The sequence below is a fragment of the Spinacia oleracea genome, chromosome 3, assembly GCF_020520425.1.
Source record: "Spinacia oleracea cultivar Varoflay chromosome 3, BTI_SOV_V1, whole genome shotgun sequence".
Classification (NCBI taxonomy): domain Eukaryota; kingdom Viridiplantae; phylum Streptophyta; class Magnoliopsida; order Caryophyllales; family Amaranthaceae; genus Spinacia; species Spinacia oleracea.
Genome location: NC_079489.1, coordinates 26,947,214 through 26,960,974, shown reverse-complemented (window position 1 = coordinate 26,960,974; position 13,761 = coordinate 26,947,214). Strand labels below are relative to the sequence as shown.

Below are 13,761 nucleotides of genomic sequence, written 5' to 3'. Positions count from 1 at the left end.
CCATGTACATATTATATTCCAACATTTGATTGAGGAATACGTTTTGTCATCCAATTGCCATATGTACCAATATGCAATCATTGCTTGAATTATAGACTTAAGCATTATGATTTTGCATGAGGTTTCAACACAATCCATGCCATGAATTTGCTTTTAACCTTTAGCAACTAATCTAGCTTTGTGTGTGAACACAATTCCATGTTTGATGGTTTTTATCCTTTAAACAAACTTTGCAACCAATAGGTGTGAAACTATTCTTGCAAATCAACAAAATTTCAATTTTGTCATCAAAACATTGAGTATGTTTTATGGCCTCTAACCATTTAAAACATTTGAGTCTATATATGGCCTCTAACCATTTTAGGGAATCTGGGTTTCGTCATAGCTTTCTTACAAGTCACAAACTCATTAATCTACATGATAATAGTTTGACTGCAAGTTCTAGGTTTCTTCACTATCTAATGGAAGAATAAGATAGCTTCAATGACCTGAACTTCATGTTTCTTCACTATCTAATAGAAGAATCTCATAGTTCCAGTGACTTGAACTCTATGCCTACTAGGGTATAGAACATCAAACAATAGAATATCAATAGCCACTTGAAAGTCCTTTGAATATTCTGTTCTCCTTGAAGCACTTGTAAAGTCTTCTAAGAGATGTCTATTCTTTAAAAGCCACTTCTAAAGTCCTTAAAGAATACGTTCGGGTTTTCTGAAGCACTTCGAAAAGCCTCCGGAATGTCCGTTTATGTTTGTTGTTCGCCTCGAAGACTTTCGAGGTCTATTTTCTCCCACTTGTCATTTTGGAAACGAATCCCCAAAAGGACATTATTTCGAGCAAACAAACATTATGTTCTCAAAAATTCGTGGTAGAAACAATACCCTTGTGTCTCATTTGAATAAATCACAATGAAACATATATCTATACTTGGGCCTTAGTTTGTTGAATAACAAACACTAAGCTCCCACTGAGTTTAGGAACTCTTTAGATATATTATGAAAAGATATTCTGAAATTAATTACTTTTCAATAGCTTTGACGAATTTGGTTTAGTTTGGTGGTAGTTGAGCATTTTGTTTTAGAAATTATAGAAAAAGTCTTTATGATTCATCATTGATCGAATCAAGTACTAATTGACTTCGATCATTCCAACGTAGATATGCCATATCTTATGGACCTAGATTGTGAAATTACAACACACAATCATTGATGATCATATTTGGTCTCAAGTAATCATCAACATGATCTAACCTAGATCTTTATGATTTCTTGCCAAGTTGATTTTATATTTCTGAATCTTTGAACTAGCCAAACAGATTCAACTTATATCACATTTGAGTAAATAAACTATATTCACTCAAATCCATGTGAAATAATAAAGTCATAAAATCTTTCTTTAGCTTTGAACTCTATTGTCTAGGCGTTCTAACAATAGTTCATATCTTTTGTTACTTTCAACAAGTAAGACTAGTTGTCTTAGATTGATTTAGAAATCAATAAACTTTCAAAAAGTCCATCAAAATAGAGCTTTTGAATGTTAACTTATTGATATGGTCTAAGCAACAATGCCAAAGATTAGTGGAACTCAAATCAAGGGGTTGATTTGAACCTAGTAAAGTTCTTTAAAGAGTTGTTTGTTTTAATCAAGCATATTGACTCATCCCGTAAATGATCATTTCATTCAAATAAACAAACAAACAAGCATTGTTTTTGTTCTTCTAAATGTGAGTCTTTCTGTGTTTGAAGCAGAAATTTAGGTATGCTGATTATGGAACAAAATAGCCATTTAGTTCCAGCCTTTGAAAGGACTTAAAACAAACTAGATGACCCTACAACTAATGTAGCATTGCCATGCTTCATTTCCCACTTGTAGGCCATTAGTGTAGCCTAGCTTCCATTATTTGAGTTATTACCGAAGTAAGAACCTCAAGCGGTATATGATACCAAGAAAGTTTGATTGCTAGGTCACTTCTCTTTAAACATAAACTTATAGGTAGAAACGGAATCGTAAATTCCTTTCATTTGTTCCTCGGTTTCCTATTTCTTGTACCCTTTCTTATAGTCTTAAGAATTGAATTCTTTAGTGTTGACTTTTATACTTTGTTAGATATGTCCAATGTCACCCCAACAAGGTTCTTAACATTTAATTTATGTTGAATATTAAGTTTCAACTAGATGATCTTACCAGAAGCTTCTAAAGTTCTCTAAGCATCGATCTATTCGAATGTCTAGGGACTAGACTCATTCGAGAATTAAATGGACAAAGATATTAGGTTGTTAACCATTGGTAAAGCTGAGCGTTTAAGCTCAATGCTTTATGATCTCAAAACTACAGTGTATTTTGAATTCACAAGCACCAATTGGTTTGCCATTCGATTTTGATATTCGAAAACAACCATAAAAGTCGATATAAGAAACGTACATTTTAAATTGCTCACTTTCTCTCTTTTCCGTGAATCGTTCTTGGATTCACTACCAATCGAGGAAATTTACTGTTACCTTTCTAAAAGGATTTATTGCAGTGCAAGATATTTAATTATAAACAATAATTAAAACATACATTGAAGCATGCAAAGTCTAAACATTTATCATGAATAATAACTTGAAAATTAAAGCAATCATGCAATTTCAACAAGTCATTAGCATTTTATTCGAATTATGTGTTCCGGCAGGTGTGAATAAAATGATTCCAAGATCCTAAAATCATTGAAGAACTAAGCACAGTTTGTCGACTTAATCCTAAAACATCTTAGGTAAGCAAAAGCCTTTTGCTAATAGTCTAGAAACTATTCTTGGTTGATAGGTACGTCTAAGAACTTATTAGGTAAACCTATCGATTTTGCCACGACATAAAAGGACTCCTTGCTTATATCGTTGAGTTTCACCAAAACTAACATGTACTCACAATTATTTGTGTACCTTTCCCCTTTAGGACCAATAAGTAACACCTCGCTGAGCGAAAACTATTACTAGATTGATGTAAAGGATATCCAAGCAAGTGTATATTTTGGCATGGCACCTTTTAACTCAATTTTTAAGTTTGGAACTTAAGGCTCTTACTATGTTGGTTAGATTTTAAGTGAACTAAAATCCTTAATCATGCAACATAATCAAGCTTTTGATCTCATGCATTTTAAGACATATTTAAAAGCAATAAATAACTTAAAACATGCATAAGATAAATGTGATCTAGTATGGCCCGACTTCATCTTGAAGCTTTAACTTTAAAGTCCGTCTTGAAAATCTCCGTGGGAGGCACCATTTTCTTCAAATAGGATAAGCTATAACTAATTACAACTATTTGATGGTACGCAGACCATATTTGAATTGAAAAATAACTTTGGTACTTTAGACCAATTACATTCAAATTAATGGTACGCAGACCATATTTTCTATCCTATTTGGGGCATACTAGTCACTTCATAACCTGCAAAACAGTACATATACAATATATATACCATTCACCCATTCATTATCATGAATGGCCCACATAGCTGGTTAGTAAAACACATTATGCATCACGTAAACATTTGCAGCAATTAATCAAGGGCACCAATAATCTACCAATTATTCAGTCCTTATTAATTCTAATCAAGTTGTTTTAACCTTAAGGATTTGTAGACCTAATCAAGAGTTTATGACTAAAAAGCGCTCCCACTCAAACCAATAAATTCATATGCTTTACTAATTTTAAACATAAAAATGTATTTCTAGTCTAACCGGAAACATACAAATTTAATTAAAATTTAAAGCTCATATAAATTTATAATTGAATCCAAAAAGTTTAATTTAATTTCAGTCGTTATTTAAATTAATTCATGATTTTAATTTTAGTAAAATAATTAGAATAAATAAAATTTATTATAATTACAATATTCAAAATTAAAATCCAAGAAAATAATTTAAATTATTAATTTTAAAATTAATTAAAATTACGTGAACTGAAATTTTCAAATTAAACATTCAAAACGATCTAATCGTAACGCAAACACCCTACGCATTGCACGCCCATGGGCCGCACGCACACAGCCATTGCTGGCCATGTGCGCGCAGCCCATGCGCTCGTCGCATAGCTGCTGCATCTCCCATCGCAAGCCATCGCACGTTGTGGTGCTCGCTGCGCGCGCGCCAGCGCTGGACGCACGCGAGCCATCGCTCGCTGTGCGCGCTCGCCAGCGCACGCTGCGCGCGCTCCATCGCTCGCTGTGCGCGCGAGCCATCGCTCTCTGGGCGCGCGACATCGCTCGCTGTGCGCGCGAGCAACGCTGGGCGCAGCGCTCGTGGCACGCGAGCTTGCGCTCGCTGCGCGCGAGGCTGCGCGCTCTTGCGCGAGGCAGTGCGCGTTGTGGCGCAGCTCGCTTGCTGCCCACACGCGACTGCCTTGGCTTGCCTTTCGCCCATGCCCATTTGTTCATAGCTCGTGGCCCACGACACAAGGCAGGGCTGCTGCCTTGTGCTCGTGCACCATGCCTTGCTCATTGCATTGGTGCCGCACGGGCGACGAGCTCCCTTGCTCGTCGTCGCATGCCCGCACTATACAACACCCCTTAAGGGTAACACGAAGCGTCCATTGCTTTGTGCGTGCAAGTTATATGAAAGAATCGCATAAAAATTTAAAATTTATATTTAAAATTAATGACAAATTAATAAATAATATTAATTTCATAATTTTAGGGCGAAAAATCGAAAATTTATTATCCAATTGATTTCCGATTATTATGGATTCAAGTCTAGGTCATAAAAATTTAAAATTTATCATAAATTTACAATTTTTATGGTGGTTTTTAATCATAGGTTTCTAATTAAATTATAATTAATTATGAAAATCAAATTAATTCTAAATTATTCTAATTTTCAACAAATTAATCATAATTACAAATTAGATTGCATAATTAACAAGGCTAGGCATTCAAACTTGTTAAACATATACAGTAGGTCAATCAATATTCAAGATTTATCAACAAGAATCGCAAATATTTAATTTAACATCTTAAATTTACGAAATTTTGCATTCGAAAAACTAAAACCTTCGAAAAGTCATAGTTAGGCTTCGAATTTGAGAATTCTGGGTTCGGCAGAAAAATACTTTTTTTGTCAAAATTTTAGAATGCCTTTTACATGCGAAATTGACACAAAAATCACTCGATTTGGATGAGTAACGAAGAAACTGCCGAAAAACTGCGTACGTATAATTAAATAGACGCAATTTGCAATTAATTAACAATTACGAAAATTAATCACCCATTTTAATTCTTGCAAATTTGTAATATTTAACCATGTTCATGCAAATTAGATTATGAAAATAATAAGGGGCTCGTGATACCACTGTTAGGTTATGATACATATGATATTACATAAATCATGCGGAAACAACCATTAACCCAGGAATACATATTATTTACACATAATCATATAGCATAATTTAGATGCATACTCTTTGTTGCGTGCCCTCCCTAGCTGCGCCCGAACCGAGCAAGAACAAGTCTTTAGGACTCCAAGTGTCGTCCCTCCGTAGATAGTCCACAGCACGTCCGGATCCGCCTTAAGATTGACCAACTAGAATCGCCCTTAAGGTACTAGAATTTTCGGCACTTTTGAGCAAGATGTGTGACTGAATTTTTCTCTCAAAAACTCACTTTGAATACTTTTAAAACTCGTTATAAATTGTGAACCCAGGCCACATATTTATAGGGGTATGGAAAGAGAATTGGAATCCTATTAGGATACGAATTAATTAAACTTAGAATCCTACAAAAACTCTAATTAATTAATTTACCAAATAGAATTAGGAATTTAATCATTAACCGAACTCTGCACGTTTTAGGAATCGTGCATGAACACAAACTCACACACACACACACGGCAGCCACGATGGGCCGCCCATGCGCGTGCGTGCGAGCAGCAGCCCACGCAGCCGCGGCCTTGGCGCGCCCTGGGCCTGCCTTGCGGTAGGCCTGGGCGCTGCCTTGGCTGGGCTTGTGGCGCGCGTTTGGCTTGCTGGGCGATGGCCTGGCTTCGAGCTGGGCCCTCGTCCGGCAGGCCTCGTCCGATGCTTATTCGTACGATACGCTTCCGATTAAATTTCCGATTCCGGAATTCATTTCCGATACGAACAATATTTAACATTTCCGATTCCGGAATTAATTTCCGTTTCGAACAAATATTTAATATTTCCGTTTCCGGAATTATTTTCCGATTCCGATAATATTTCCGATTCTGACAATATTTCCGTTTCCGGCAATATTTCCGATTCTGGCAATATTTCCATTTCCGATAATATTTTCCGATACGTACCATGTTTCCGTTTCCGGCAACATCTACGACTTGGATAATATTTATATTTCCGATACGATCCATATTTCCGTTTCCGGCAATATCATCGTTTCCGGAGTATTCATTTCTTGCTTGTGACGATCTCAGCTCCCACTGAAACCAAGATCCGTCGATTCCGAATATTCATAGATGGAGTATTTAATGCCATTAAATACTTGATCCGTTTACGTACTATTTGTGTGACCCTACGGGTTCAGTCAAGAGTAAGCTGTGGATTAATATCATTAATTCCACTTGAACTGAAGCGGCCTCTAGCTAGGCATTCAGCTCACTTGATCTCACTGAATTATTAACTTGTTAATTAATACTGAACCGCATTTATTAGACTTAACATAGAATGCATACTTGGACCAAGGGCATTATTTCCTTCAAGAATAATAGTTACCTTTTATTAGAAGTATGCTTTAAAAAACAATGGTATATTTTGTAGATGTGGTTATTGCTGGAGTTATGGGTTGTTCTTTTAAACATGTGTGGTGTTCTTTTGGAAACAATTAGATGTTCTAGTAGTAGCAGATAAGTAGTTTGAATATTTTAAACAAGTATTTCAATTAAAGGTTCAAGTTCTTTTCAATCCCAGACCATGTTCTTCTATATCATGGGATATGTTCTTTCCTTTCCAAAATTCTTTTTATTCTCTTTTAGTAAGTTATTTTCACATTTAAGCATATACTCCTTTATGCAATAATTTTGCAATCCTAATTGCACAAAAATCAAAACAAAAATAAGAATATATACAACTAAAAATTCTCATTTCAAAATATTGATTGAGCAGTAGCCCGTAAAAATATACATCAAAAGAGTAAAAGAACATTAATGACAATACAAAAACAAATAATTAAAAACACAACAAACTAAAAATCAAAATATTACCAATCGTAAATGAATCTACAAAGGTTGTATGTGTACTCCAAAATAATCATCTGGAACATATGCTTCCAATTGTGAATTTGAAGATGTTGGATGAACCAAAACCCCACCAACAGGTAAATTTATGATACACTGAAAAAGAACAAAGAAACAATAAGGAAAAAAAGAACATGATAAAGAAGAAAAAAGAACAAAATAGATAATAAAAAAGAACAGTTCAAAAAAGAACATAATAAACATTAAAAGAACAAATAGATGTGCTTTTAAAAAATGAACTGTTTAGCAAAAGAACATAAACAAAAAGACAAAAGAACATATAGAAAGAAAAACGAACAATGATAAACAAAAGGAACAAACTAAAGGAATAAAAGAACAAATAAATTATTAAAAAAAACAATTTGCCAACAGAACATAATAAAGTAAACTAAAAGATCATAAACAAAAAGGATAAATAGAACATAAAAATGGAAAAAAGAACAATGATAAACAAAAAGAACATTCAAAAGTAATAAAAGAACAAATAAATGTTTAAAAAGAACAGTTTACCTGATCAGTAGACTGAGTTTCCTCCCTCAAATTATCAACATGTCTTTCTCTTCTCTTGTTCCAACCTTTCAGTTTATTGCGTTTCTTCTCAACAATTCCATTAGGTCTCACATTCCTCTCATTAGCCTTTTCAGTCCCGTTCTTAATCTTCCTCTTTCGCTTTGGTGGATTTTGAATCATTGTTGGAATGACTTTTTCAGCAATCGGTTCCACAACATCCGGCAAAACTGTGTCTGTTGAAGGCTCAACGACATCAAGTAGAGTTTCTTCTCGCACATACTTGTTTGATACATTACCATCCCCTTCAACACCACCAATATACTCCTTTACTTTGCATGACATATCCAACACACCCAAATCAATAAGCTTCCTTGCAGCCGGACAATGTTGAGCTTCATTTATAACTTTAATGCAATTTCTTATGCTTTGCATCCTCCAAACTGAAGCAGAAACAACACTTACTTCATTATCTCTATCTTCTCCTTCTTCAACAATCGTGTTCATAGCCTTTTTGGTCCATCTCTTCATAATGTATTTTTTGGGAATCTCTTCGACATTATGGACAATGAAAACTCGAAGAATATGAGAACAAAGAACTCCTATCTCTCCATATGACTTGCAAGTACAATCAACAACCATCTCTTGCTCATTAAACATCACAACATGTCTAATAAAATCCTTTGTAGGATGCCCAACAATGTACTTAGAAACTGGAAACTCATAGGAAATGCGTTGACACCTCAAACCAATTGCTTTGATGAATCGTTGCTCAAATATCAAATATATTGCAATGGTATACACATCCCGCGCATGCAAACATAACATGTTATCCGCACATGCGTAATATCTATTTCCAATAGAAGAATTATAATCTCCCTTGTTCTCCTTACTTCTCCATTCATCAATTACATCTAAAAAACACTTATAAAAATCACATAAACCATTCGTTTTATGCAACCTCCTAGAAATATAATGATTTGTAGTCTCACTCCTTTGAGAAGACAAAACACCCCCAGAAAACCAATCTTTGTTATATGCAGGACACCATTTCTCCTTCAAACTATTTAATCTTATTATCCATGAATGTTTAGCGCAATTGTAATCAGCCAAAAGACTACAAAAGAACAAACAAGGAGAACAAAAGAACAATCAGAGACACAAAACGAACACCCTGAGTAAAACAAAGAACAAATGAAGACAAAAAAAGAACAATATACAGTACAATAAAACTTGAAAAGAAAGTACACACAATCACAGTTCAAGAAGTATGGACTCTATTAAACAAAGAAAAGAACATTAAAATACCAGATTAAAAGAACAAGTTTCATCAACCATGAAAAGAACACTACTTAACATTACAAAAAACATGTTGTCGAATGAAAAGAACAAAACAAAATTTTAAATACTAATCAGTCTATTAGCAAAATAATTTTTACCTATTCCAATAATGCTCGAACTCAGCAACTCTGTCAGTATATTTCAAAACATAATCAAACCGACGTTTGAAACCTTCTTTGGCCATAACACCTTTGATGTTTAGCATTTTCCCCAATGTGCCATGTACACAACCGATGCCTCGATTTTGGAAACACTTCCCTAAAAAAACATAAACCAAAAAAATAGATAAAAATATAAACTAAACAGAAAGACAAAAGAAAAAGAACATAAAAAATAGTACAAAAATACAAAAGAACAAAAATGTTTGATGAACGAACATACAAACAACCTAAAAGAACTTTACCTTATAGCCTTGTCCATGGCAGAAGATTGATCAGTCATGATAGTCACAGGTTGCTTCCCTCCCATTGAAGTCAAAAAAGAATTAAAAAGCCAGTCAAAAGTACCTGCCTTCTCATTCAATATAAAACCCACTCCAAACATGATATTTTGAGTGTGAAGATTCATTCCAACAAAAGGCCCACAAATCATATCGTATTTATTAGTACGATAAGTTGTATCATGAATCAATAAATCACCAAAAGCCTCATAATCAGACCGCATTCTTCCATCTCTCCAAAAAAAATTGATCAACTGATTCTCTTCATTCAATTGAAAATCATAATAAAAATCATGTTCTTTAGCTTGCCTCATAGCGAACCATCTGATCAACTGATTTGAATCACAACCATCCAACTTTTTCTTCTTCTCTGCCAAAACAGCATCATACGCGTCAGGAACAGTGAAGCCTAAATTCGCCTCACCACCAACTTCTTTCCTCATAGCTCTAAGAACATCAGCAAGCTTCGTGCCACTACAAGTAAAAGTAGTAAGAAAAGCCAATTGTTCTTTTGAAATGTGCCTATGTGACCTAATAAGGTGTCTCTTATTAGCAGGAACCATTGAATGGTTATGCAGACGGGAACGTTTAGAAAGAACATACACTCCAGTTTTCTTATCAACATCAAACTGAACTGAAGCCTTGCATCCAGTTCTCCTATCAATTTTTTTAAAGGATTTAGGCACAACACCATCTGGATTTTTAAACCCCTCGTATGCACAAACAAAAAACCATTGTCGAACTATTCTAGTACCACTTCTATACTCCTTTTTACCCTTCCTAGTACCAAAACCATTCCTAAATGCATGACTGTTGTATAACTCATACGCCTCATCATCATCCTTAACTACACTTCCCTCTAATGAAACTGGTTCTTCAAAATCTGCATGACGATAAAAAAGAACACAATGAACATCATAAGTATGATAAAGGAACAAACACAAGACGTAAACGAACATTGTGATAAACAAGTAAAAGTACAATTCATGTACCTTGGCCAACAACCACATAGGATTCTGGATCCTCATTAGCATCATTTTGTTCTGAATTATTAACTGCATTATTTAATATATCTGGAAATTTATAAAATAAAAAAAATCAAAAAAAGAAAAGAACAAAAGAACTTAAAAGAACAGTAGCCATTAAAAAGAACAATGCACCAAGAGTAAACGAACAATCCATGTAGACTGAAAAGAACACTAGGCATGAAAAGAACAATCAATGAAGAGTTAAAAGAACAATCAATTAGTCAATCAAAAGAACACATTAAAACTTAAAAGAACAATTTGGGCAGATATAAAAGAACAACCAATAAATAATAAAAAACAACAGTACCTATTAGAAAAGAACAATGCATCAAGAGTAAATTACACACTCCAACTAGACTGGAAAGAACACTACGCATTAAAAGAACAATCAATAAACAGTTAAAAGAACAATCAGTTTTGTCAATCAAAAGAACACATTAAAACCTAAAAGAACAATATCGGCATAATTATCAACAATCAGTTTTGTCAATCAAAAGAACAATGTAAACTCATAAAAACATAAAAGAACAATCCGTGCAGATATAATAAAAAAACCAATAAAGAATCAAAGGAACAGTAACTATTAAAATGAACAATAAAAATAGAGTAAACGAACACAAAAGGTGACCGAAAAGAACACTATGACTTAAAGAACAATCAATGAAGAGTTAAAAGAACAATCAATAAAGAACAATCAGTGTTTATTTGAAAAGCTAAATATAATAAAAAGGAACGTCTCAATACGTATTCTAAACATGTTCATTTGATACTGAAAAATGTTCTTCTGAAATGATACAATATTCTTTTCTGCAAACAGACAAAATCAACGTATATTCCTTAAATATAATAGTTATTACAGAATCAGTTTCACCACATAAATGAAATAAATGCGAAATCAACGAAAAAACCAATTCGTAACCTTCATTATCAACAACCACCAAAATCAACGAAGAATGAGATTCAAAATTAAATTAATCAAACTAATTACAATCACAAAAAACATAAAAAGTACGATTATTATGAAATCGAAATCATAAAATCAAAGAAAAATGCAACTCGTTATTACAAATTGAAAGAATACCTTCGTAACACTGATTTTTAGCTGAAGAATTCAGATGACAAGAAGAAGAATCATTCGAAATTGATGTTGAAACAGAGAAATCATGGAATATTTGAGAATTTTCCATCAGTTTCTCTCTCTAAAAAAAATTTATGCACAAATGTAAGCTTTCTCTCTCCTATTCACACTTTTTGAATTCAAAATTATGAAGCCCAGACATATAAATACCCGCAAAAAGGAGCAAACAACAAAAAAAATCGCGAAAACTAAACAGGGAAGAACAGAGCACATGATGTTCTTTTGTATTGTGAGACTTGTTCTTTTTAACTGCAGAATTAATGAAAATACGCGTTTTGTTTTAAAATGTTTGCGTTTTAATCCCGGTGCACCTAGATCTAGGTGCACACGCCTGCACCATCGAAATTGCGATATTTATAAGGGTAACTTACAATATGAGTAATACGATAGTCCTAAATGTGTTGAGAAACTACGCAAAACAAAGGTAATACTTTAGGAACTTTTGTCATAAATTATTTTTTATAGTTCAAAAATTGTGACAAAGGACTTTTAAAAAAAATTGTGAGATAGAATCCAAATCAGGTTTTTTGTTGTAAATAGAAGACTCATTTTCCGGCAGTCAAACCCATTTCTCTAGCGTTGAACAACACGTGACCCATTTTAACGAATTTTTTTTTTTTAATTTTTACTTCCAACATTCCCCCCTAAGCCCCCTTAACTAACTTCAAAAACATAAAAAAAAACACTCTCCTCTTTACTCTGTCTTCTTCGTCATTTTCATGCTACAATTTTTAATGAATTCGTTCTCTGCAGTTTTTTTTTAAACAAAAATTGTCAATTCCCCTTTGCTAGTCCTGGAAATTCATACAAGGTAACAGTGAAACCCCCAAATTTTTGGTCCAATGTCTCCAATTTGTGAACTCTTTGATTGCCGAGAAGAGAGAAAACGAGAATTTGAATTATGGCCTCACATCCTCTCACATTCAATTCAAAACTCCCCCAATATCTCTCATCTAGTCTACCTTTCTATTGGAGTAAAACATACGGAGTAATTTGTACTCCCCCCGTCCCATAATATAATGCCTGTTTTCCTAAAATGGTGTCCCTAAATGATGTGCTTATTTCTATTTTAAACCATTATTTTTTACCCATAATACCCTCATGCACTAATTGTAATTCCAATAGTATCCTAAAAAAATCAGAATTTTTACTTTGAAAGTTGTACTTTTTGACTTTTATTCAACTCATGTGCTTGATTTTTGTCTTTTTAGGCTCATTTATTATGTACACACCTTTAATCTCTAATTTCTCTCTCCCTAAAAGCCACCTAACATGTATTTTATCTTAAAAGTATAAATAATTATTGTTTTATTATCAATGTTATCCTTTACCTTAATAACCGTGATTTTGGTCAAACAAGCATTACATTATGAGACGGAGGGAGTAATATATAAGCATGCAACAACTTATCACATAAAACTCCGTAAAAACCTTAGTACGGCAATTAAATTGGGACGAAGTGAGTAATAATTTATCATACTTGACAACTTTTATACCAATTTGTCTAATGAGTGTAAGTTTTATACTCATTTGGCTAATTGGTTGTTTTGTGATCCCATTATGTTTAATTTCAGCTTAGTTGGATAAACTTTTGAGAAGAGGTACGTACTCGACCTGAGATCATATTTCATTGTGGCTCCTTCTATAGTACAAACACATTAATTTCTGAATCCGACACTGCTTGGCTGTCGTGACACCCAGATTAACCTTTCTGTTTAAACTAGCACTATATTCATTAGTGCTTTATTAGAGTTGCAAAATAAACGTGTAAGAATGATGAACAACGTGTAGGGCCACAGTTCACTCGTTGCTGGAATATGAAACGTTAAATACGCTTGTCAAACTTGAAAGCATAGTCCATAATACGGAGTAAGTAAACTACAATAACTTATCAAATGTGGGTCCACCATAAAAAAAACTTATCAAATGTGGGCCCACCATAAAAAAACTTATCAAATGTGAAAGTCGAGTCAGCAACCAACGTTGTCATCATTTTCATCCTCATCCTCATCCTCCATTTTCTCTCTCCTACTTCTTACCAGTTACCAGTTACCACCCTCCCCTCCTATA

The 13,761-nt window shown here is 33.9% G+C and overlaps 1 protein-coding gene across 1 annotated transcript; it reads right to left on the bottom strand.

Moving 5' to 3' along the window:
• Positions 1-7,220: 7,220 nt before the first annotated feature.
• LOC130469588 (protein FAR1-RELATED SEQUENCE 5-like) lies at positions 7,221-10,104 on the bottom strand. Its single transcript, XM_056838960.1, has 4 exons — positions 9,490-10,104; positions 9,258-9,344; positions 7,749-8,862; positions 7,221-7,334 (listed from the first exon to the last, which is right to left on the bottom strand). Exons 1-4 carry the CDS (start codon positions 10,086-10,088, stop codon positions 7,221-7,223), a joined length of 1,914 nt encoding a protein of 637 aa, XP_056694938.1. The 5' UTR covers positions 10,089-10,104.
• Between the last annotated feature and the right edge of the window lie 3,657 nt (positions 10,105-13,761).